Source organism: Bufo bufo, chromosome 4, assembly GCF_905171765.1.
Source record: "Bufo bufo chromosome 4, aBufBuf1.1, whole genome shotgun sequence".
Lineage (NCBI taxonomy): Eukaryota > Metazoa > Chordata > Amphibia > Anura > Bufonidae > Bufo > Bufo bufo.
In genome coordinates this window covers 430,573,593-430,597,414 of record NC_053392.1, presented here as the reverse complement: position 1 = coordinate 430,597,414, position 23,822 = coordinate 430,573,593, and the positions used below count along the sequence as shown (strand labels likewise).

Genomic DNA, 23,822 nt, shown 5'->3' with positions numbered 1-23,822 from the left:
GACGTTCCGTGAGGCCTGCAAATTATATTTTAAGTTGCGCCCTTACTCCTCAGGTCATGAAGAACAGCGGGTAGGGATTGTCATTTCCCTGCTTCAGGGGGATCCGCAATCCTGGGCGTTCTCGTTACCCCCTGGTTCTCAGGCTCTTCGGTCAGTGGAGGGATTTTTTGGGGCTTTGGGTCTCATATATGATGACCCTGACCGAGTCGCCCTGGTTGAGTCGAAGTTACGGAGACTCCTACAGGGAGATCGTCAGCAGAGGAATATTGCTCAGAGTTCCGTAGGTGGGCTACGGATACTCAGTGGAACGACCCGGCTCTCAGGAGTCAGTTCTGCTCTGGGTTATCTGAAAGGGTTAAGGATGCACTGGCGCTGTATGAGACCCCCCTTTCCCTTGATGCTGTTATGTCCCTCTCTATCAGAATAGATAGACGTCTTAGGGAGAGATCGAAAATTCCGGAGCAATTGGTTACCTCTCCCAAGCAACAGTCAGCCTGTACTGACTTAGATGAGCCTATGCAGCTAGGCGGAACTTCTCGTCAGGTCCGTCCTCCCGAGGTTCGCCATAGGGGGGGGGGCTTGTTTTTTCTGTGGGGGGAGGGGTCATTTCATTAATGTCTGTCCCTCCTTTCTCAAAAACAAAAGACCGTCGGAAAACTACTAACCCCGGGCTGTGCGGAGGATGTCAGCCGGGGAGTATACGTTTCCTCCATACGAACATCTCAATTTGTGTTACCAGCGGTCATTGTTTTTGGTGTTAAGACTGAGTCTATTTCTGTTTTTCTAGACAGTGGAGCAGGGGTAAACTTGATTGGTGCCCATTTTGCCCGCACTATGGGTTTGTCTCTCTGTACGCTGCAGAGACCTATTCCCGTATTCGCTATAGATTCTGCTCCTCTGTCTCAGAGAAACCTCACCCACATTGTTCGTAATTTACACCTTCGGGTAGGGGACCACCATAATGAGTGTCTTTCATGTTACGTTCTGGAGGGCCTTCCCTCTCCGGTGGTATTGGGTCTTCCCTGGTTGATAGCGCACAATCCAGTGGTGGATTGGCAGGCCAGGGAGATATTGGAGTGGAGTGAGCATTGCAGAGAGAATTGCTTAAATAACAATTGCTTAATCGCCTCCATAGCTTCCCTACCTACATTTATTTCGGACTTTGAGGACGTTTTTTCTGAAAAGGGTTGTCAGAAGCTACCACCTCATCGTCCTTATGATTGCCCTGTTAACCTGATTCCCGGGGCAAAATTACCCAAGTCCAGGTTGTATAATCTTTCGGGTCCCGAGAGACAAGCCATGAAAGATTATATCTCCGAGAGTCTGGCTAAGGGACACATCAGACCCTCTTCTTCACCCGTGGCTGCAGGGTTTTTCTTTGTTAAAAAGAAAGATGGGGGCCTGCGTCCTTGCTTAGATTTCCGTGAGTTAAACCAGATAACCATCCGTGACCCATACCCTCTTCCTCTCATTCCTGACCTTTTTAATCAGATTGCGGGTGCTAAGTGGTTCTCCAAACTTGATCTTAGGGGGGCCTACAATCTGATTCGTATCAGGGAAGGGGATGAGTGGAAGACAGCTTTTAACACCCCTGAGGGGCATTATGAAAATCTAGTTATGCCTTTCGGTCTGACCAATGCCCCTGCTGTCTTCCAACATTTCGTTAATGATATTTTTAGTCATCTCATCGGCAGGTTTGTAGTCATATACCTAGATGATATCTTAATTTATTCGGCTGATCTGAAAACACATGAGGTGCATGTCAGGCAAGTACTGCAGGTCCTACGGACAAATAAATTATATGCGAAAATTGAAAAATGTGTCTTCGCTGTTCAGGAATTACAGTTCCTGGGATATCTATTATCTGCTTCAGGTTTCCGCATGGATCCTGGGAAGGTCCAGGCAATTTTAGATTGGGATCTTCCTGAGAACCTTAAAGCCCTACAACGGTTTTTGGGTTTCGCTAATTTCTATAGAAAGTTCATTAAAAATTATTCAGTGATCGTTAAACCCCTTACCGACATGACTAGGAAGGGGACGGATTTTTCCAAATGGTCTGTCGCCGCTAAAGATGCATTTTCCTCTCTAAAGGAGAGGTTTACCTCGGCACCTGTTCTAATTCAACCTGATGTCTCCCAGCCTTTTATTGTCGAGGTAGATGCGTCAGAGGTGGGAGTGGGAGCTGTATTGTCTCAGGGTCCGTCTCCTGGCAAATGGCGTCCTTGCGCTTTCTTTTCCAAAAAATTATCTTCTGCGGAGAAGAATTATGATATTGGAAATAGGGAACTTTTGGCGATTAAACTGGCGCTTGAAGAGTGGCGTCACTTCTTAGAGGGAGCAATCCACCCCGTCACGGTGATTACGGATCACAAGAACCTTCTGTACCTAGAATCGGCTAAGCGTCTCACCCCTAGACAAGCTAGGTGGTCGCTATTCTTTACCAGATTTAACTTTGTAATCACCTATCGTCCTGGGGCAAAAAATACCAAGGCAGACGCATTATCTCGTAGTTTCCCTGGAGGGGGTAATGTTTGTGATCCGGTACCTATTTTACAAAGAGGAGTGGTTGTCTCTGCTGTACACTCTGTTCTTGATGGAAAGGTGTTAGAGGCTCAGGGGGACGCCCCGGCCTCTTGCCCCTCAGAGAAATTGTTTGTACCGTTAAACCTGCGTCTTGAATTATTAAAAGAACATCATAATTCGGCACTTGCTGGACACCCGGGTAGTAAAGCAACCTTGGAGCTTTTATCTCGTCGTTTTTGGTGGCCAAGGTTGCGTCAGGATGTAATGGATTTCGTGTCTACTTGTTCTACTTGTGCACGCGCGAAAGTCTCTCATACACGTCCAGCAGGGTCTTTATTGCCACTTTTCATCCCCAATAGGCCATGGACACATCTGTCAATGGATTTCATCACTGACTTACCGTTGTCGGCGGGTAAAACAGTTATCTTGGTAGTAGTAGACAAGTTTAGCAAAATGGTACACTTTATTGCGCTACCCGCACTTCCTAATGCTAAAACTCTCGCTCAGGTGTTTATCAGTGAAATCGTGAAGCTTCACGGGGTCCCTTCCGATGTGGTTTCGGATCGGGGAACCCAGTTTATTTCTAAGTTTTAGAAAGCTTTTTGTTCCCGTTTGGGGGTTCACTTGTCCTTTTCCTCAGCTTTCCATCCTCAGTCGAATGGACAGACTGAGCGTACCAACCAAAACCTAGAAACATATTTAAGGTGTTTTGTGTCTGAAAACCAAGAGTTGTGGTCATCATATTTACCGTTAGCTGAGTTTGCCATAAATAATCATTATCAGGAGTCCACTGGCAAGTCACCATTCCTTGGTGCATACGGTTTTCATCCCCAATTTTGTACTTTCAAAGAGGGGGGGTCTTCTGGGGTTCCCGAAGAGGAAAGGTTTTCTTCATCTCTTTCATCGGTATGGCAGAAGGTGCAAGTTAACTTTAAAAAGATGAGTGGTAAATATAAATGCATGGCCGATAAGAAACGGTCGCCAGGTCCGGACCTAGGAGTGAATGACTATGTGTGGTTGTCTACTAGGAATATTAAGTTGAAGGTTCCTTCTTGGAAACTGGGTCCTAGGTTCATTGGTCCCTATAAAAGAGTAGCCGTCATTAACCCTGTGGCTTTTCGCCTGGAGCTACCTCAGACTTTTAAGATCCATAACGTCTTCCATAAATCGTTACTCAAGAAGTATGTTCCACCTCTAGAACCATCGCCGCTGCCACCACCTCCTGTCATTGTGGCTGGTAATCTGGAGTTTCAAATAGCCAGAATTGTTGATTCTCGTCGGGTCCGCCGCTCTCTTCAGTATCTGGTGCATTGGAGGGGTTACGCTCCCGAGGAAAGAATGTGGGTTCCAGCATCAGAGGTAAACGCCAACAGGTTAATTCAGACTTTCCATGCCTCTCATCCAGAGAGACCTGGTCCTGAGTGTCTGGAGGCCCCTCGTGAAAGGGGGGGTACTGTCACGAGGGTATCAAGAGCCACGTCTGACTCCGTTATACCCGGGGTCAGGAAGTCGCAGCGGGTGTCTGCGCGCTCTATATCTAAAGATCACGTTGTTTTTTAGTGATTGTTTTCTGTGTTTGCCTTGCTATCCTTTTTGTCTCTCTCAGGGATCCGTAGCTTCTCCTCCTCAGCTGTTTCTTGTCTGCCACTCCCTACCTCCTTATATTCTCCCCTCACACTTCTCTAGTTGCCAGTTATAGAGCTTCCTGCCTGGACATCTATACTGACCCACTGGAGTGGTGAATCCTGCTTGTCGTTCCTGAGTGCTACCCTCCGGATCCCTGTTGGGCTTATTGTTGTCTCCTGTTGTCGCCCACCTGGGAATATATGTTGAGTCTGTGTTGTCTGTCCTCCCCTTGGTGTTTTCCCTTAGAGTTAGTGGTGCGGACTAGTGTTCCCATCGCCCTGTTCACTACCTAGGGCTCAGCTCAGGGAAAGCCAGGGCTTTAGGCACGTGATCGGCGTACGGGTGAGGAACCCGTCTAGGGACGTCAGGGCAGCCAGGTGCCAGCCGCCAGGTGAGTCAGGGGTCACCATCTTCCCTCTCACTTGGGCAGGGCCTTCCTCGTTCCCTCCCTCTGTGTCACGTATGTGATAGCCACGCCGACCGTGATAGGTAGTTAGTCAGGACTTTGATTAGGGTTTTACTATGAGGTGTCCATCTCCTTTCCCTAGTTTCCAGGCCTTATTCCCTCTCCCCTTTCCATCCTATGTTCGGTGGGGTGTTTCCCTCCCATACCCGAACATGACAGCTCATTGCTAGAGGCAGGTAGCTGCAGTCCTTTCACTTACTGTACGCAGCTCAGATTGGAGCAAAGGAGCATCCTCTGGTGTTTCCTCTTATAGTCACATGAGGCCGGCTGCTGCTGTTCCCCTTACAAGCTCCTGTGCTGCGGAGCTTCGGACACACACCCTCTTCACTCCATTCAGCAGAGCAGGACATCTTGCCTGACAAGCTTCAGACAAGCCCCCTTTACACAGGACGTGCTGCCTGAGGAGGAGAGAGACTGCAGGGCTGGCGCAGCAGTGTGAAGAGATGCATTTTGCGAGTGAGTCTGCACTGTGTTTCTTCTCTGTGGGACGGGGACGGGGGGGGGGGGGTAGGGGGGGTTGATGTCAGGGAACTCTTCAAGCTTCTGCTGGATGTTGTAGTAGACCAGCAGCTTCATGCTTTAGTTGTTTTACTGCCTCATTAAGCAGTTTGCCTCCATGACACCTACCCCCCATATCCTGTCCTTCTCTAAGCCTCTGCTATCTTTTTTCCTCCCTCATGTATCCAAATCTCCTGTTCCACCCTCCCATCTCCTATTGCTACCCTGCACAGACCTCCTGACCCCTAATTCTTGTATCAATCCCCCTCAGAGCCCCTTCCACGTACTTGCTGTGTCCACCCCTCCTGTCCATCCAGGGCCCCAGTCACCTGTCTCACTCCTCTGCCTCTCATTATGGTGGTGTGTAAACCACATGCACCATAAGAACCTTTTAACATCACAGGGTCACGTAACTGTGCCCCCCACCCTGTACTATGCCCTCTTATACTCTTTTATCCGGTCACTGTATGGTGGTGTTATCCAGTTACTGTATGGAGGTGTTATCTGGTGATTGTATGATGGTGGTATACAATAACTGTATGGCAATAACTGTATCCCCTTCCCTGCCCACGCCACTGAAACATTGCGACATCTGTGGCATTGTGCTGTGTGATCAAACTGCACATTTCAGAGTGGTCTTTTATTGTGGGCAGTTTGAGGTACACCTGTGCAATATTCATGCTGTCTAATCAGCACCTTGATATGCCACACCTGTGAGGTGGGATGGATTATCTCGGCAAAGGAGAAGTGCTCACTAACACAGATTTAGACAGATTTGTGAACAATATTTGAGAGTAATGGGTCTTTTGTGTATGTAGAAAATGTTCAGATCTTTGAGTTCACCTCATGCAAAATGGGAGCAAAGCCAAAAGTGTTGCGTTTATATTTTTGTTCAGTGTAGTTTTCTGGAACCAGGTGTTCAAAATGATGTTTGATATGGGCCTTTGGATTTCACTGGTTCCCCCATGGCCTACTTATTTCATTTTTTTGATAGGGCTGGTGATGGGATAACTCAGAAAACGCAGTATCCTTCCTCCTCACCTCTTCCATACTGTTTGTCTAGTAGCTAAATTTAACATTTTACAAATGTGGTTACAGCCCACTACACCCACGGTGATGATGATGGAGACATTAGATGCAGAGAAACCTAAAAGCAGGCTGACGGCCTAATTTTTATAGGAAACGGATGCCCTTTATGGTCATCTTGCATGTGCTGAGTTACTCCAGCTTATGGCTCTGTTCACAGATTGGTATCTTACCAGGAAATTGCGGGGTACTTTGGATCCATAATTGCTCCTGGGATGACGATTCAAGGAGGATGGGGTGTGTTGTATAAGTGCTATGTGCGGGATTATGACATGATGTGATGGACCTGCTTTATTTTATTTTCTAGCCCTTCGTGTTATATGATGCTGACCAATGTGAGACAGTTGTATTACTGTTTTTGTACATTATATGTTTTTGACTTAATAGTCGATTTGGAGTGTTTTTTTTTTAATGTTTGAAAACCAATAAAAAACATTATTTAAAAAATGATCATGTACGGTAAGGTTCTATAAAAAAAAAGGCCTCATGAAAATGCAAATGCCATATAACTCTAGATAACCATTCCTCTACTACAGTATGTATACAAATAAATAAGTCAAACTTGTGTTTTATCAATAACGGAAAGTATATGCATTTATTGCTATACAATTTTCTTGTGGAGTCTTTTCTGGTTACTATCAAAAACTATAAAAAATAAGGGTTGTAACGGTAATGAATTCATAAATAATATATGCAATATTTTCTAAGGCGAAACAGTCACTATTATAATATATATATATATATATATATATATATATATAGAAGAAAAATGGCGGCACTGGCTATTAATGAGAAAAATAGGGTGCACGTTCCTAGGGAATAGACTTCTTACCCCGCAATAAAATCCAGAAAATGGACGGCACTCCAGTTAGATGAAAAAAATGTGATTCCTTTATTCAACCATCCGGTGCAACGTTTCGGCTCTAAATGAGCCTTTTTCAAGCAGGAAAAAGGCTCAGTTAGAGCCGAAACGTTGCATCGGATGGTTGAATAAAGGAATCACATTTTTTTCATCTAACTGGAGTGCTGTCCATTTTCTGGATTATATATATATATATACATATATATACAAACCGGATTCCAAAAAAGTTGGGACACTATACAAATCGCGAATAAAAACTGAATGCAATGATGTAGAGGTGCCAACTTCTAATATTTTATTCAGAATAGAACATAAATCACGGAACAAAAGTTTAAACTGAGAAAATGTACCATTTTAAGGGAAAAATATGTTGAATCAGAATTTCATGGTGTCAACATATCCCCAAAAAGTTGGGACAAGGCCATTTTCACCACTGTGTGGCATCTCCCCTTCTTCTTACAACACTCAACAGACGTCTGGGGACCGAGGAGACCAGTTTCTCAAGTTTAGAAATAGGAATGCACTCCTATTCTTGTCTAATACAGGCCTCTAACTGTTCAATCGTCTTGGGCCTTCTTTGTTGCACCTTCCTCTTTATGATGCGCCAAATGTTCTCTATAGGTGAAAGATCTGGACTGCAGACTGGCCATTTCAGTACCCGGATCCTTCTCCTACGCAGCCATGATGTTGTGATTGATGCAGAATGTGGTCTGGCATTATCTTGTTGAAAAATGCAGGGTCTTCCCTGAAAGAGATGACGTCTGGATGGGAGCATATGTTGTTCTAGAACCTGAATATATTTTTCTGCATTGATGGTGCCTTTCCAGACATGCAAGCTGCCCATGCCACACGCACTCATGCAACCCCATACCATGCAGTCTTCTGAACTGAGCGTTGATAACAACTTGGGTTGTCCTTGTTCTCTTTGGTCCGGATGACATGGCGTCCCAGATTTCCAAAAAGAACTTCGAATCGTGACTCGTCTGACCACAGAACAGTCTTCCATTTTGCCACACTCCATTTTAAATGATCCCTGGCCCAGTGAAAACGCCTGAGCTTGTGGATCTTGCTTAGAAATGGCTTCTTCTTTGCACTGTAGAGTTTCAGCTGGCAACGGCGAATGGCACAGTGGATTGTGTTCACTGACAATGGTTTCTGGAAGTATTCCTGAGCCCATTCTGTGATTTCCTTTACAGTAGCATTCCTGTTTGTGGTGCAGTGTCGTTTAAGGGCCCGGAGATCACGGCCATCCAGTATGGTTTTACGGCCTTGACCCTTACGCACAGAGATTGTTCCAGATTCTCTGAATCTTCGGATGATGTTATGCACAGTTGATGATGATAGATGCAAAGTCTTTGCAATTTTTTGCTGGGTAACACCTTTCTGATATTGCTCCACTATCTTTCTGCGCAACATTGTGGGAATTGGTGATCCTCTACCCATCTTGGCTTCTGAGAGACACTGCCACTCTGAGAAGCTCTTTTTATACCCAATCATGTTGCCAATTGACCTAATTAGTGTTAATTGGTCTTCCAGCTCTTCGTTATGCTCAAATTTACTTTTTCCAGCCTCTTATTGTCACGACTGTGACTGATCCAGACAGGTCTGGGAGGAGAAGGTCGCAGCGACTTGCTACTCGCGATAGCTTGTGAGTTTGCTCCGTGGTTCAGGGTATGTCATCTGGGTTTTGCCTTGTGAACCTTTTTGTCCTGACTGGGAGTTTGTAGGCATCCTTCTCAGGTGAGTCCTGTCTGCCACTCCCAGCTACTATATTAGTTTCAGTTTCACTTGCAGTCATTGCCAGATATAGTCCTTACTTCCAGTGCTACTCTGACCTTGGAAGGAGATCGTTTGATGGTGTTGCTGTGGAGCTCTTGTCCGGCGTGGACTGTCGTGTTTGGGATCGCCTTCTCAGCTCGTGACTGGATAAGTCTATCTCTGCTGTTGTTTGTTTGTTGCTGTCTTCCCCTGTTGTTTTCCTAGACGTGAGTGATGGTGACTAGCGCTCCCATCGGCCTTTCCCCAGTCCAGTCTTGTTAGGGCGACTGAGGGTTTAGGCATCCTGCTCGCCGCACGGGTTCACACCCCGTCTAGGGTATCAGGGCAGACAGGTGCCAGCTTAGGGTTAGTCAGTGGTCCCCCTTCCCCTCCGTCTGGTGCGACACGACTGCTGCTGGGCTAGCGGTCGTGACACTTATTGCTACTTGTCCCAACTTTTTTGGGATTTGTTGACACTGTGAAATTTTGAATTAACGTATTTTTCCTTTAAAATGATACATTTACTCGGATTAAACGTTTAATCTGTCATCTACGTTCTATTACAAATAAAATATTGACATTTGCCATCTCCACATCATTGCATTCAGTTTTTATTCACAATTTGTTTAGTGTCCCAACTTTTTTGGAATCCGGGTTGTAGATTGGGATCATTGATCATTAAGTTTCCCTTATGCATGCAATCGATCACTGTTTATAGTTATGGGACTTTTATGGATCCCTGGATACCTTCAGTGTTTCTGTGTGTTTCCGCGGTAACAGTGGGACACCTTCCGTGAGGTCAGTAAGTTGCGCGTCAACGCCAGGATGATGTAATCGGGAGCAATTGTCGCGACCGGATGACGTCGGCAGTAGAGGACGGAGCAACGTGATGCTTAGGGGCGGACCCACGGACGCAGGACGTAGACGATCAATGATGATGTGAATGATTAGACAGCTGGGTATACATGCGCACTGAGAGGTAAGGAACACCGGATATGGCAAGTGTTGTTTTGCTTTATATTTGAGACTCAGCAAGTATGCGATGATGGGGTTAACCTTTAGGAGGATTGTTGGATACCCAGGTGAGGCATATAGGTGAATTTGACTTAGTGAATACGCATTCTCATTGGACAGTCTGTTACATTGCCCGCAATTGGATAATCCGGATGGGGGTGGCGCACTTGTTTTTACTATAAATTAATGTATGTAACACAATGTAAGTAGGCTTGACAAAAGCTGTGTATCAGCCGAAACGTTGCCATTTGTATTACTGCTTTGAAGTCTGAATAAAGTCGATGATGTGAGATGCTGCTGACACCGTCTGCATTTTTCTATATATTCTGGCCGTTGGATCGAAGGCCATCGGTGAGGCTGTTGCATCTATTTGGATACATCGGATATGTGTCTCTAAATATTTTTTATCATTGCATTGGTCTAATTTGGCTCATGGATGTGATCTCCATATGTTAATTTATTTTATTTTATTTAATTTTGCTTTATTTTTTGGATTATTTTTGTTATTCTCATTATTTACTTTTCATCATATTCCATTTGGATGTAATGATACCTGCTTAGCATATATGACATGCCTATCGTGGTGCATTTTACTCCTGTACCATTTTATATATCTTATATGATGTGCACAATTACTTTCATTTTGAATAAAATACTTTGGATACATCAACAAGGACCGAGTGGTGCTGCTTCTACACTTTGTTTATTGCTATCCTGAAGATAGGTCATTAATAAATATAACTTAGACAACCCCTTTAAGGGGTTAAGGCTATGTCTTGCACTAAAACTTGTGGAAACCCAACATTTATATTCTTCATTGATTCAAAGTAAAGATACCTTAAAACTGTGCTTGTATTATAATTCATAGCATCCAATATGGAAGAGCCATTAACTGCTTTCACTGACCACTAATAGTTTTCATATGATATTAAGTTAACCAGAATGCAAAATCTGAAGATTGTAAGGAACTTTGATCATAATTTGATTCTTACATTTCTTTTTTTTGGAGATATTTTTGCCAACAAAGTCTAATTTAGCTAACCATAATAGTATACATTCAAACACATTTGGGGCATCCTGTGGTATTTTCATTCCAGAAATATTAAAATGCATATTTATATATCTTAGTAAGTTGTCTTTCCATTTGTTATTTGATCTATTTATTGATCACATATGCTCTTGCCGGCTGAGTCATGTCTGACTTGCAGACCACATTCTTTTTGATATGTTCCTGTGTGTCTAGATGTTTCTGACTAGTCTTTGCATCATTCTTTTCTGGTTTATCTCTATTTCTTGTTCCATTCTGTCTTAAGCACTTCTTTTCTGGAGATATAAATTACTATGAGGTGGTCACTGTTTGTGTAATCAATCATGGGAAAAGGTATTAGACTGTACAAGGAAAATATTCTCTGTTGACTAACTTCTGCCATTAGCAAAAATCCCGGAAAAAAAAATCCCTCAATCCATCAATTTTGCTCTTATACTATGTGTCATAAAAGTGCTAGGTACTTGTCTGAGTGTTCTTATGAGACTGCGGTTAAACCTTCTTTGATATTGTCTTGCAAAATGTAATGTAACTAATGTATAAAATATGAGAGACATAAGAGGGTTCATTTTCGACAACCCTTTTCTAGTGGAAACTTTCCCCAGCCATGAGCCTGCTTTGAGCCTGATAACCAGATGTACCCACTGAGGCATTACACTGAGCTCAGTGATCTGATATACTCACAACAGAGTGGTGTCTTTGTACGTTTCTTCCCAGGCTAGTAAAAAGGAATCCTTAAAGGTAAACCTCTGTTTGTTAACTACTCATCTCCTAGTATGGAGGTTATAATTAAGTTTTTATACCACCAGAGCAATCCGTATGTTGCATCTCTAAGACAGAATAACCTATTCCGCTCAGACAGTAAGCTCTTTTGGCTACACTATATAAATATATGATATGCATAAATTTTTTTTTTATTAAAGGACGTTTGTCAGCAGTTTTGACCATGCTAAACTGTTGACAGCATTAGGAGAATTTGGGAAGAGCATTGTTGTAAAGTGCTGTCTGATCTCTACATGAGCTGCCACACAGCCCCTCTCCCCTGTTCTGAGTGGTAGCTGTAATGGTCTCCTGGTTGGATTCTACAGCTGTCAGTCAGAACAGAGTGGGGGGCTTTCACTAGTCAGGCCTTTCTATGATACACTACCAGATTTGTAAAAACTAGGCATTACTTAACCTTTTCCCTACTGCTGTACAACTATATACATCAGCGGTAGCAACTTTAGTTAGGCCAGAGTGGAGCAAGCACCATAGCCGCAAGCAAGCATCAGACACTAGGGGCTAATGTCTGGGTATTTATCTGTGACACACACACACAGACAGACAGCACTGCTACACAGATTCAGCTTTGCTACACCCATGCAGTTCTTCTACACACATACAACTCTCCTACACACATACAGCTCTGCTTTACAAATACTGCTCTGCTATACCAATACAGCTCTACTACACACATACAGTTCTTTTACACACATACAGCTCTGCTACATCCATACAAGTCTGGTACACACTTACAGCTCTTCTATACACATATACATACACACACACACACACACATTTATCATCTTTAAAAAAAAATCTCACATTTCCCTAGTGCCGGCTGTATAGTTTTCTTGCTCTGGCCCATCTCATTGATGACATCATCAAAGGTCTGTCAGGTGTACTTGGAGTTTTAATTTACTTCAGTACAGCTATAGGACCTTCCTCCTCATGTGCCCTTCTTTTTTTATTTTATTTTTTTATTCTTTATTTATAAGTTTCAAGAATAAGACAAGACTTGTAATATGTTAAATCACATATAACAAAATGGCACAGCCGAAAACCAGTCCGGCAAACAGACATGAGTAACATATTGATATTCAGACAATAGAATCTGAATATATATAGCATATGATATCCCTGATAGTGACTGAGCAACATAAAAAAAAAACAAGACAAGACAATAAGAAAAGCCACTTTCCTAAAGTGGCACAGCACAGAGTATTCTTAGCATAATATCAATAGTATCAAATATAGCTGACGAAGAGACAAGACACACCACAAAGGGGAGGGAAGGACATATCCAGTTGAAGAAGACCTAAGAGGAGGTTAAGCGTAAAGGACACCATCAGGTAAGTAAGGATTGATACTCGGCTGAATCTTGGAAGGTAAACCAAGGGGTCCAAGTTGTAACAAAAGTTTTGTTGTTGCTCTTCAAAGATGCCGTTAGTTCCTCCATTCTCCGGATCTCTTCCACTTTTTGAATCCACGATGGTGGAGCAGAGGATTTCCACTTCACCGGGATGCAAGATCTGGCCGCAGTGACCAGATGGCGCAAACAGGAGCATCGGAATAAACTCATGGGTAGATCCGAGTGAAACAATAAGAAAAAACCTGGCGAGTTTGGAATGGTGAAAGAGAAAATGGACGTCAAAGCCCTATGAATTGAGTCCCAAAAATGCCTGATTCTGTCACATTGCTAGAAAATATGGAGAAGCGAACCCTGAGACGTTTCACAACGCCAGCACAAAGGGGACGCTGTCGGAAACATTCTCTGGAGACGGGTCGGAACATAGTACCATCTTGACAATATTTTGTAACTGGCCTCTTGATACTTACTGGCAATGAAAGATTTATGAGCTAATTGAAATATTTTGAGCCATTGGTCGGAAGAGATATCAAGTTGCAGATCCTGAGTCCACTTGTCCACGTAAGAAGGTTAAAAATCTCCATCAGGCGTTAACAACCTTTTGTTCAATTCCGAGAGAGAGTGGCGGTATACACCTGAGCCTATGCATGTTTTTTCAAAGGGAGTAAGGGCAGTTGCCTAGTTGTCCGGGGAAGAGGGAATAGAGGAATGGAAGTGGTGCAGTTGCCTAGTTCTCCATGGGCCGAAAGTACAGGCTTCAGACTGCCCCAAGAGTTCAGCGTGAGTAAGCCGGCGTCCCGCGATTCTAAAGAAAGGTGCACGACACCTCCCACTCCGTCTCCACTGCACAAATGGGCCTCCCGAGCTACTCGCCGGGAAGTCCGGGTGTCCCAAAATTGGGAACATCGTGGATGGTGTAGGGGAGATTGTGGAAATTTGTTGGTATTTGCAGAATTGAAGTAGAGTAGGGCCCATGATAGGGTGTGAGGAGACTGCAGTCGGAGTCTTCCTATCAACCCATGGTAGTAAAGCCAACGGGGTTCGGGAAGAGAGTTGTTCAATAGAAATCTATTGTTTAAATGGGACGTGTCGGCACCAGTCTACCACACGCTGAAACATGGAGGCAGCATGATATTTCCTTAAGTCAGGTATTCCTAGACCCCCCCCTATCCCTCGGGACATGCAGCAAGGATCTAGAAATTCTTGGATGTCTTCCCGCCTATATAAATTTGAAGAGGTCACGGTGAGCAGAATTAAAGAAACTAGTTGGTATGTGGATGGGGAGAGTTTGGAATAAGTATAACAGGCGCGGGAGGACATTCATTTTAAATATGGCGCACCTGCCAAACCAAGTATACAGGCCTTTGGACCATCTCTTGAGGTCCACCCTGATCCGACTCAAGAGGGGAATGTAGTTTCTAGAGAACACTTCCTTTAGATTCTTGGGGATCATCGTGCCCAGGTATTTAATGGCACCTTTCGTCCATCTGAAAGGTAAGGAGCCAGCCAGTTCCACCTCTAGGGAGTTTGGTATGGATATATTAAGAGCCTCGGATTTTTGTAAGTTAATTTTCAAGTTGGACAAGTTGTGAAACTCCTGAAATTCAGCAATTAGGTTGGGGAAAGTGATCCGGGGATTTGTAATCATAAACATCAGATCATCTGCGTAAGCTGCTATTTTAAATTCCTGACTCCCCACTACCAGACCAGAGATGTCAGGGTTTTTCCTAATTGATCTCAGAAGGGGTTCTAAGGTAAGGATGAAAATTAAGGGTGATAGGGGGTAACCTTGGCGGGTGCCATTCCTAATATCAAAGGGAGGTGAGAGCACTCCATTAACCTTTGTGGACGCCGAGGGGGAGGAGTAGAGAGAGCGTATCCATGATAAGAGAGGGTGCGACATATCCCTGGGGAGGGGAGTACCGGAGCTTACCTTGTTCAGGGCGTTAGTAAGAGACAGTTGGAGAAGGGGAAGATATCTCTTATAATATGAGGCCGGGAGGCCATCAGGGCCTGGAGCCTTACTAGGCTGCATGGACTTTAGGGCTTCACCTATCTCCTCAGCAGTAATCGGGCTACTCAAACCCCCAAGGGCCTCACTCGGCAGTTTGGGTAGACCTGAAGTGGACAGGTACGTACTCATGGCTGAATCCAGGGACGAACTAGCTTGGGTAGACTGTGGGAGATTATAAAGATTCTGATAAAAGTGGGCAAAAGCCTCCGTTATGGAGTTAGGATTGCTCAGAGCGTGGCCCCGTGGAGGAGTGATGCGGGGGACGTAATTCCTAGCTCTCTGTTCCCGCAATGATCTGGCTAGTAGTCTACCACACTTATTACCATACTCGAAGAAATGTCTTCTACCCTTGGAAAGAAGAAATTTCGTACGGGTGTCTAACTTGTCCTTGAGTTTACATCTGGCCAATAAGAGAGCTGAACGAGTCGATTGCGCATGAGAGCGTTTATGCAACTGCTCCAGCTCCAAAATTTCCTTTAGGATTTGAGAAATTTCCAGTGCCCTTTCCTTCTTACGCCGGGCTCCATGTATAATGAACTCCCCTCTTATCACACATTTGTGGGCGGCCCACACCGTCAAAGGTGAGGTGTCGTTAACCTGGTTCTCCTCAAAATAGCGGGAGAGAGCCAGACCAATGTCTTGTGAGACTACCAAATCCCGCAATAACGACTCATTAAGGCGCCACTGCCACGATCTAGCCATGGGAAGAGGGGATTTCAAGGAGACATGCAGCATGGCGTGGTCAGAGAAAGTGATAGGGTCAATTGAGGAAGAAGCTATGAGTGGAACTGCCGAGTGTCTAAGCAAAAAATAATCCAATCTAGAGAATACATCTCTAGGGGCCGAGTAAAACGTGTAATCCCTAGTTTCAGGATTAACTGTTTGCCATACATCCACCAACTGATGAGTATGGAGAAGGCTCCTACTGCGGCGGATATAGGAGTAGGCTAGGTGAGAGGATCCTTTAGAAACATCTACAAGTGGGTCCAGTGCTACATTTAGATCTCCTCCGACCAATAGAGTGCCTTCCGCAAAATCATCTAATTTGGATAGAATTCCTGTCAAGGCTCTCAATTGCTTTGTATTAGGCAGGTATATGTTAGCCAAAGTATACACCTGGCCACCTAATCTACCTTTGACAAACATAAACCTGCCGGTATCATCCGAACTTGAATCCAGGAATTCCCATGGGGTAGATCTCGCAATAAGGATACTCACACCCCTAGATTTGGATAAGTCGTAACAGCTGTGGTAGGCATCTGGGAATCTGGGAGAACTAAATTTCGGTATAGTGTCTTTGCGGAAGTGGGTCTCCTGAATGAGGGCAATCTGTACCTTTCTACACAGGTGATCTCAGACATATTCAGGATCTGTAGAAAACAAGAAATAAAGGAGAAGACAGTCGGGGGGGGGGGGGGGAGAAATGGGGGGGATAAGGAACACAAGGGTGGACAGACAACACAAACGGATTAGATCAACAGATACAACTACGCCAAAAAGAGAAAGGCGAAGAATCAAAACTGGCTAGTCCAGTTCAGACAAAACCAATATGAATAAAACAGTGGAAGGTGGAATCCACTATGCGACTCTTGGGAAGCCCAAAAATGAGTGAGCCAAGACTCACGGACCTAGTAGGGGTTAAGCAGAGCAGACTATGAGGCTACCCTTTCCCCCGGCCCAGATTTCCTTATTTTTTATTTTTTTTAAACAGCAATATAAAGGTATCAGAAGGAGACACAAAAGGACAGAGGAAAACAGCAATAAATTGCTACCAGTGATCTAGCCCATTTGTTGAGAGGGCTAAAACTACACTCTGTCCTCTGTGTCTGCTCCCCGTCTTGGACAATTTCAAGTACTGTGGGACATATAATAAGGGTATGTCTTAACCCCTAGTAACAGGAACGATTTGTTGAGAAAAACAGTCCCCTATCCTGGAGAATGTGGGACCTGAGGTCGGACTCTTTGGGAACCACTATTCAGGCGTGGCGGGGGGCCAGTTATTGGGGAGCCAGTCCGGTAGAGAGATGGGCGGACTGTCCAGAAACTGGCTAAGCTCACCCGCCTGGTCTGGGGAGTGTAGAGCAAAAGTGGAACCATTTTTACGAATTATCAGGTGAAATGGGTGACCCCAATGGTATGTGGCTCCAGAGTTGGTAACAATTTTCAGAAGAGGTTTAAGAGTGCGCCTCATGAGCAAAGTTCTCCTGGATACGTCAGGTAAGATTTGGATCTGTGCGCCACAGAAGGATACTGGACCCTGTCTCCAGGCTCTTTGTAAAAGTTCCTCCTTTTCCCTGAAGAAGTGAACCCTGCATAGAACATCACGTGGAGCAGAATTTTCCGAACGTCTGGGGCCCAGGACCCTGTGCACTCTGTCCAGTTCTATTTCAGACTCCTCTGGTCTGTCAAAGAGAGAGTTGAAGACAGCGGTCACTGCTTTCCTTAAATCCGTGGCTTTGACATCCTCAGGGATCCCGCGGATCTTGATATTATTTTGTCGGCCCCTGTTCTCTTGATCGTCCAACTGCAACAGTAGGTGCCTGTTTAATGCCTGTTGTGAGGCGACAGTCTATTCCACAGTAGTAAGGCGGGCATCTAGCTCGGCCGAGATTTGATTCTGCGAGGTCACTTTGGTAGAAATAGCTGTTAGGTCAGCTTTGACTTCAGCTATGGCCTGGTCATGTTTGGCTTCGACCCTCTGTATAATCACCTCCAGGTCTGACTTAGTTGGGAGCATACTAAGGAGAGACCAAATGTCCTTCAGCTTAGGACGTTTAGCTCTTCTACCATGAGAGGAGGAGGCAGATGATGATGCTTCAGATAAATCTGAAGCGGCCGAGGGATGGAAAATGGCAGGAGTGGAGGGGAGATCCATAGACGGAGTCTGTAATGGCTGTACATCCCTCATTGCGGCCTGCGCGCCGTTTTGGGCCCACTGATTAGGTGCGTGTGGTTGGGACGCCAGTGTGGTTTTGCGTCCATCGGGCTGTGGGGCAAGGGGCTCAGAGCGGCAAGGCAGCTGAGACAAAGCCGGCAGGCTGTCGGCGATTGGCCTAGGCGCAGTGTCACCATGCGTCTCACTCAACGGAGTAAACTTGTGAGTCTCGCCGGAGTTCATGGGCCCGGGAGCAGACGCAGGAGATTGCAGGTGCGGGCCGCCACAGGCAGGATTAAAGGGCATCGGGACCGGCTGCTGTGAAGCCTGCTTAGGAGAGTCCCGTGAACCATCCGGTACGGCAGGAGTGAGGGTAGTAACCATCCCTTGCGGACCCTCAGCCGCCATCTTGGACCATGAGGCCGCCTGGACATAGGACTTCTTGCCCGGTATGTATGTAAGACCTGTGTTGGCTGCCAACACTTCAGGCCAGTCCAAAGATAGGGAGAGTGGCGAAGGGGAGACCACTCGTGTCTGAATGGGGCAGTCACTCACTTGGTCTGCGGAAGCAGCCTGCAGCGCCGCGTCATCCTCCATCGGTGCCATCTTTGAGGGTTCTGGTACAGGAGCCGGTGTGGCAGAGAAATACCTCGCGATATGGGGTTCCGAGGTCATAAATGTGGACCCGCGCGGCTGACCATCCTGTTTAGGTCGGTGTCATTCAAATTGCTGCTTTTAATAGCGTATAAAAGAGCCTGGGATCAGGGAGCTCTGAGATGTGCGTCTTCACGGCTGCATGCTCAGGCCATGCCCCCCCCTCATGTGCCCTTCTTTTGCCACTGATCACACAGATCGGTGTCAGCAAGAAAAGAGAGGTGAGTGCAGAGGCACAGCTCTCTCACTGATCAGGCAAAGCGCTGAATGTGCACTCTGCCGGATCATTAAGGAAGCAGCCAGGGGAGGTCTGGCCATGCTGGATCTCCCTGACTTCTTGCTAAAAAAAAAGTGCGTCTTATAAAGCAAAAAATATGGTATATCAATCTGCTCGGCTTTTCCTGCTCTATAACATGGTGCTGTCAGATTACGTTGCATATTTTGATGATAGGCCCTCTTTAACCCCTCATGACCATGGCATCTGAGAAGTGAAAAATCCATGAACATGGATCCCCAGTGCAGCAGTCGGGAAAGGCGGTTGAAATTGAAAGCCCTGTCTTGCTGAAGAAACCAGGGCTTTAACAGCCGGTTCAGAGCTGAGCGTTTTACAGCGTGTTCCTACGCGCTGTAAAACGCTCAACACAGAGAAACCAATGCTTCCCTATTGGCATGGTTCTCACCTGGGCTTTTTACAGCTCGTACGATCGCGCTGTAAAACGCCCCGACGCCCCAAGAAGTTCAGGAGCTTCTTTGGGGCGTAGTGTCGCGCGTTCCCGTACATAGACTTCCGGGAACGCGCGACAATGGGCGTTCGCATACAATGGGCGTATGTCAAACGCCCGGAGAATCGCGCATACAAAGCGCTCAGGTCAGTACGCTCAGGTCTGAACCGGCTGTAAGAGTTGTAGTTGCTATGGAGCCCTGCAGGTAGCAAGGCTTCATAAGAACATTGAGAGTAGAGCATTGAATTAGGCTACTTTCACATTAGTGTTTTTTGCGGATCTGTCATAGATCTGCAAAAACGCTTCCGTTACAATAATACAACCGCATGCGTCCGTCATGAACGAATCCAGTTGTATTATGTCTTCTATAGCCATGACGGATCCGTCATAAACACCATTGAAACTTAGTGGGGGACAGATCCGTTTTCTATTGTGTCAAAGAAGATGGACCCGTGCCCATTGACTTACATTGTGTGTCAGAACGGATCCGTCTTGCTCCGCACCACGCTTGCAGCGTTTTTCTGTCCGCGATGGGGACGCAACCAAACGGAACGAAAGGCATTCTGGTGCACTCCATTTCGTTCAGTTCAGTTTTGTCCCCATTGACAATGAATGGGGACAAAATTGAAGCGTTTTCTTCCGCTATTTGGATTTTATGACGGATCTCAATAGTGGAATTGAAAATGCTGATGTGAAAGTAGCCTTACTTAACCACTTCAATGCAATCTATTGCAGAAGCAATTTAATGAATGCTTCTTATAGTTGCCTAGAGTTAGGTTAAAAAAAAACAAAAAATATGATTTTAAAAATTAAAATCACCCCCTTTCCCTAGAATAAAAATATAAATAAACAATCCGAAAAATAAACATCATAGGCATCGCCACATCTAGAAACCCCTGTACTAAATATAAAAATATTTATCCCATATAGCAAAAGGCAAAACAGAAAAAATGTCAAAATGACAAATTCATCGATTCACCTCCCCCAATAAATTGAATAAAAAGTGATGAAAAAGTCATACACATCCCAAAATGACAAAATTATGGAGAAATCCAGCTTCCACAAAAACACTTAGGGGGTCGTTTATTATTTAGACACCAGTCTTAATAAAGCCCCTGCGCTGGCTGTGGATAACCGAAGTTATGTAGAAGCGCAGGCGTAGAAACAGGTGTAGAAAATGATGAATGAGACGGGCCTGCCGGCCCGCCCCTTCCCCACCTGTGCCATGCCCACTTTTTTGTTTAACTGCCTTGAGCAGGGAAAAGTCACAAATTGCGGTGCAATATAATATAGGCATATTTCAGGTTAATAAATGACCCGCTTAGTTTATTTATGCAAACAGACATCAGCATCTACGCATTTCAGGTCATTGCGTACAGACCCTTACTAATGATAAAATGCTGTACAAGAGTATAGCCTGAAAGAGCCAATCACACTCCTGTTTCTCATATCTTTACAAATCCAAGGAAAACCCTGACTGGGTGATATGAAGCGAGGCAAGAACATTTCACATTACCATACCATTACCATAGCTATAAATAGTCCAGTATTGCTGCCACATCTCCAGACCACACAAATATAATTTATCAATGTAACAACCATACCAGACTATTTAGGGGGCATAATCATTCTCAAAAGTCAACAAAAACCTTTTTTTTACCACTGCATCATATATATGTTCCCTATGGATGGTGAAAATTTAATGCCCATAGTGACACCAGACTTTTCTTCAGTGCATGGCGGTGGCAATAGACTCCCATCGTTCACAAGAATGGGGGCCCCGTACTCCCTATAGCCCCCCCCCCCTGAAATGAACGGAACAGCCAGTCGGGAATGCACGCGGACACTCCATTAATTTCTATGGGAATTCCAGAGATAGTGTACTCGGATATCTCCGGAACTCCCATAGAAATGAAGGGAGCAGCCATGCGCATGTGGGAGCCCCAATGTCTGTCTGATAGGAATGCGTAACAGACTTCTTATCAACACATAAGATACTGTGTCAGTTGGAGAGTCAGAGTGTTTGTCATGCGACACAGCTGAGGACCAGAAGGGATTGGATAACTCACAAATTCAGCAATTACCTTCTATAAAGTTTCCATCATGTGCCTTTCTAATGGGCCACAGGATACAGATCTTTATGTGAGTGCAAACTTTTTGGTGTAAAAATGTTGCACGATCACGATTTGCGACATTTAGGAGACACGCCGCTTTTCAATGTGGTGGATGTTAAAGGCTGAAAACTGAGTTTAGTCCTGGATTATTACACATTTACTATCTGCGATACTTGAAATATTGCAGTAAAGTCGCATCTTACGCCATACAGCATTCTGTTGTATTTTTTAAGACAAAGTCATACAACAAAATGCAGTTACACCAAATACATGAAAACAGTGCACCATATCATAAGTTTGGTGCAACCACACAATGCAAAACCAGACTTAAAAGTCACATGGAAACAATCTCAAATGATAAATATCCCCCTATGTTTTAATATATGCAAATGAGCCTTTAGGAGCAACAGAGGCATTGCCATTACTACCAGAGGCTCTGCTCTCTCTGCAACTGCCGCACCCTCTGCACATTGATTGACAGAGTCAGGCAGTGAAAAATGTCATCACACCTGGCCCTGTCAATTAGAATGGAGAGAATGCGGCAGTTGCAGAGAGAACTGAACCTCTAGAACTAACAGCAACACCCCGTTGCTCCTAGAAGCTGATATGCATATAATTTTTCTCAGTAATGCAGGCACATGCAGCAGGTCAGACAGGTTTATAGGTACATCCATTTAAAGGGATTCTGCAGGAACTAGGTAGGGTCTGGGAAGAGCAGTACAAATATACCTTTTGTGTAGCTTTTCTCATCAGGATTAGTGAGAATATGAAGTTGTATTCTGCTAGATTCTGCTTTTGAAAATTCCCAAGGCAAAGCTTCACTGTGAAGTTGCATTCAACTGATTCACAGTCCCTATCCTCTGTTGTGAGTGACAGTTGTTGTATCTAACCAGGAGACGAGTGCATCTGTCCCTCAAAAGATGGGATGGGCTATGAATCAGCTCCATGCAGAGAGAAGTTTACAGTGAAGGCCTACCATGGGCACTTGCAAGAGCAGAGCATCACAGAATTAATCATCATATTCACACTACTGATACTGAAAGCTCAACAAAAGTTATATTTGTACCGCGCTCAGCAACCCCTACCTAGAGCTGTCAACAGTTTAGCCTGGTCAAAACTGCTGACAGACTCCCTTTAAGTAAATGACTGGGCTGAGCTGCAGAACCAGATAACCTTAGCTTGGACCATATCTGCATTTATCCAAATCAGTAATTATTTGCAGAGTTAGGATGCAGTTGCGACATGCAGTTGCGATACATTCCCAATGCCTTTTTGTATGTAGCCAGTTGCAATTAATTAAATCATATAGATAATTTCTGCTATGTAGAACACCAGTGCTTAATTAGGTGCCAAACTGGCTAAATTCTATATCTGTGTTGTGAATGCATGTTTGGTGATGCAGTAACTGCATATAGAAATATCCAGCTCACCTTACATTCCACAGCCCAGAGGACGAACCAGGCAAATCCCACAAAAAGGAAAAGAAGATAAAAGGTTCCAGCACTCACAATAAAACTTTGTTGTGCTTTATTTATTCTTGTAGCAAATGACTCACATAGACATAGTCCTCCACCCAAGAAAAAGTTGACGCGTTTTGAACACAGGTGTGTTCTTAATCGTAACCCCAGTAACTGAATGCACTAAAGTACAGTTGTAATTTCAAATGAAAATGAAAAAAAAAAGGAACAAATGATGTGCAATTGACAATGGCATCTGATGAGTTAAACATCTGTGATCCTTGCTAACTCTGATCAGTGAGTCTGCCAGCAAGTGTCTGCTGTGTAAATAGGTGCCTGCTACCTATTTCTCCCATTCAGCCTCTCAGCAGGCCACATCTTTAAAAAACCTAGCTAGGAGTTAATGTGTACAAGCAGAAATAAAAGTATGAAAGCTGTCTTTCATTTGTTTTTATTAATTTTTATTAATTTATAATTGTTATTAGGTGTGTACGTTGCTTTGAAGGTCATTTAAATCGCTACCAATCATGTGGTATTGCTATGAGTCCTTGTGGGAGGTTTATTGCTTGTGGATCAGAAGATAAATGTGTAAGTCATCTTTTCAGTTCATGTTTTAAAAATAAGCTATTATTATAAGAACTACATCTTGAAATCTATACCAATAACTCCTGTTCTATTTATGTTCAATTAGCTTTTACCACAAGTCACATATATAGCAAACATTTTCAAGGATTACTGAATTATACTAGATGTAACATAATGTGAATTCAAAAGATTTTAGAATGAATAAGCTTACGCAGGCTAAGTGAATAAATATAAATAGACATCACTAGCCTAAATATACAACATGCAATATGGGGTGGCACTCCGGTCGCCATGTTGTAGCACATTGACGACACCCCAGGGTGTACGAGAAATAGGACAAATCAATACTTACATCCTATCTAGAATGAATTCTTCAATGGAATGCCCTGAATGAA

General features: G+C 44.5%; 1 protein-coding gene across 5 annotated transcripts in view; it reads left to right on the top strand.

Moving 5' to 3' along the window:
• WDR27 (WD repeat domain 27) overlaps positions 1-23,822 on the top strand; it is a 696,346-nt gene that overhangs the window by 471,195 nt on the left and 201,329 nt on the right. For all 5 annotated transcript variants that reach the window (XM_040429334.1, XM_040429333.1, XM_040429335.1 and 2 more), the window contains one exon: positions 23,328-23,430. In XM_040429334.1, the coding sequence (XP_040285268.1) occupies positions 23,328-23,430 (103 nt within the window). The remainder of the gene's footprint in view (positions 1-23,327; positions 23,431-23,822) is intronic.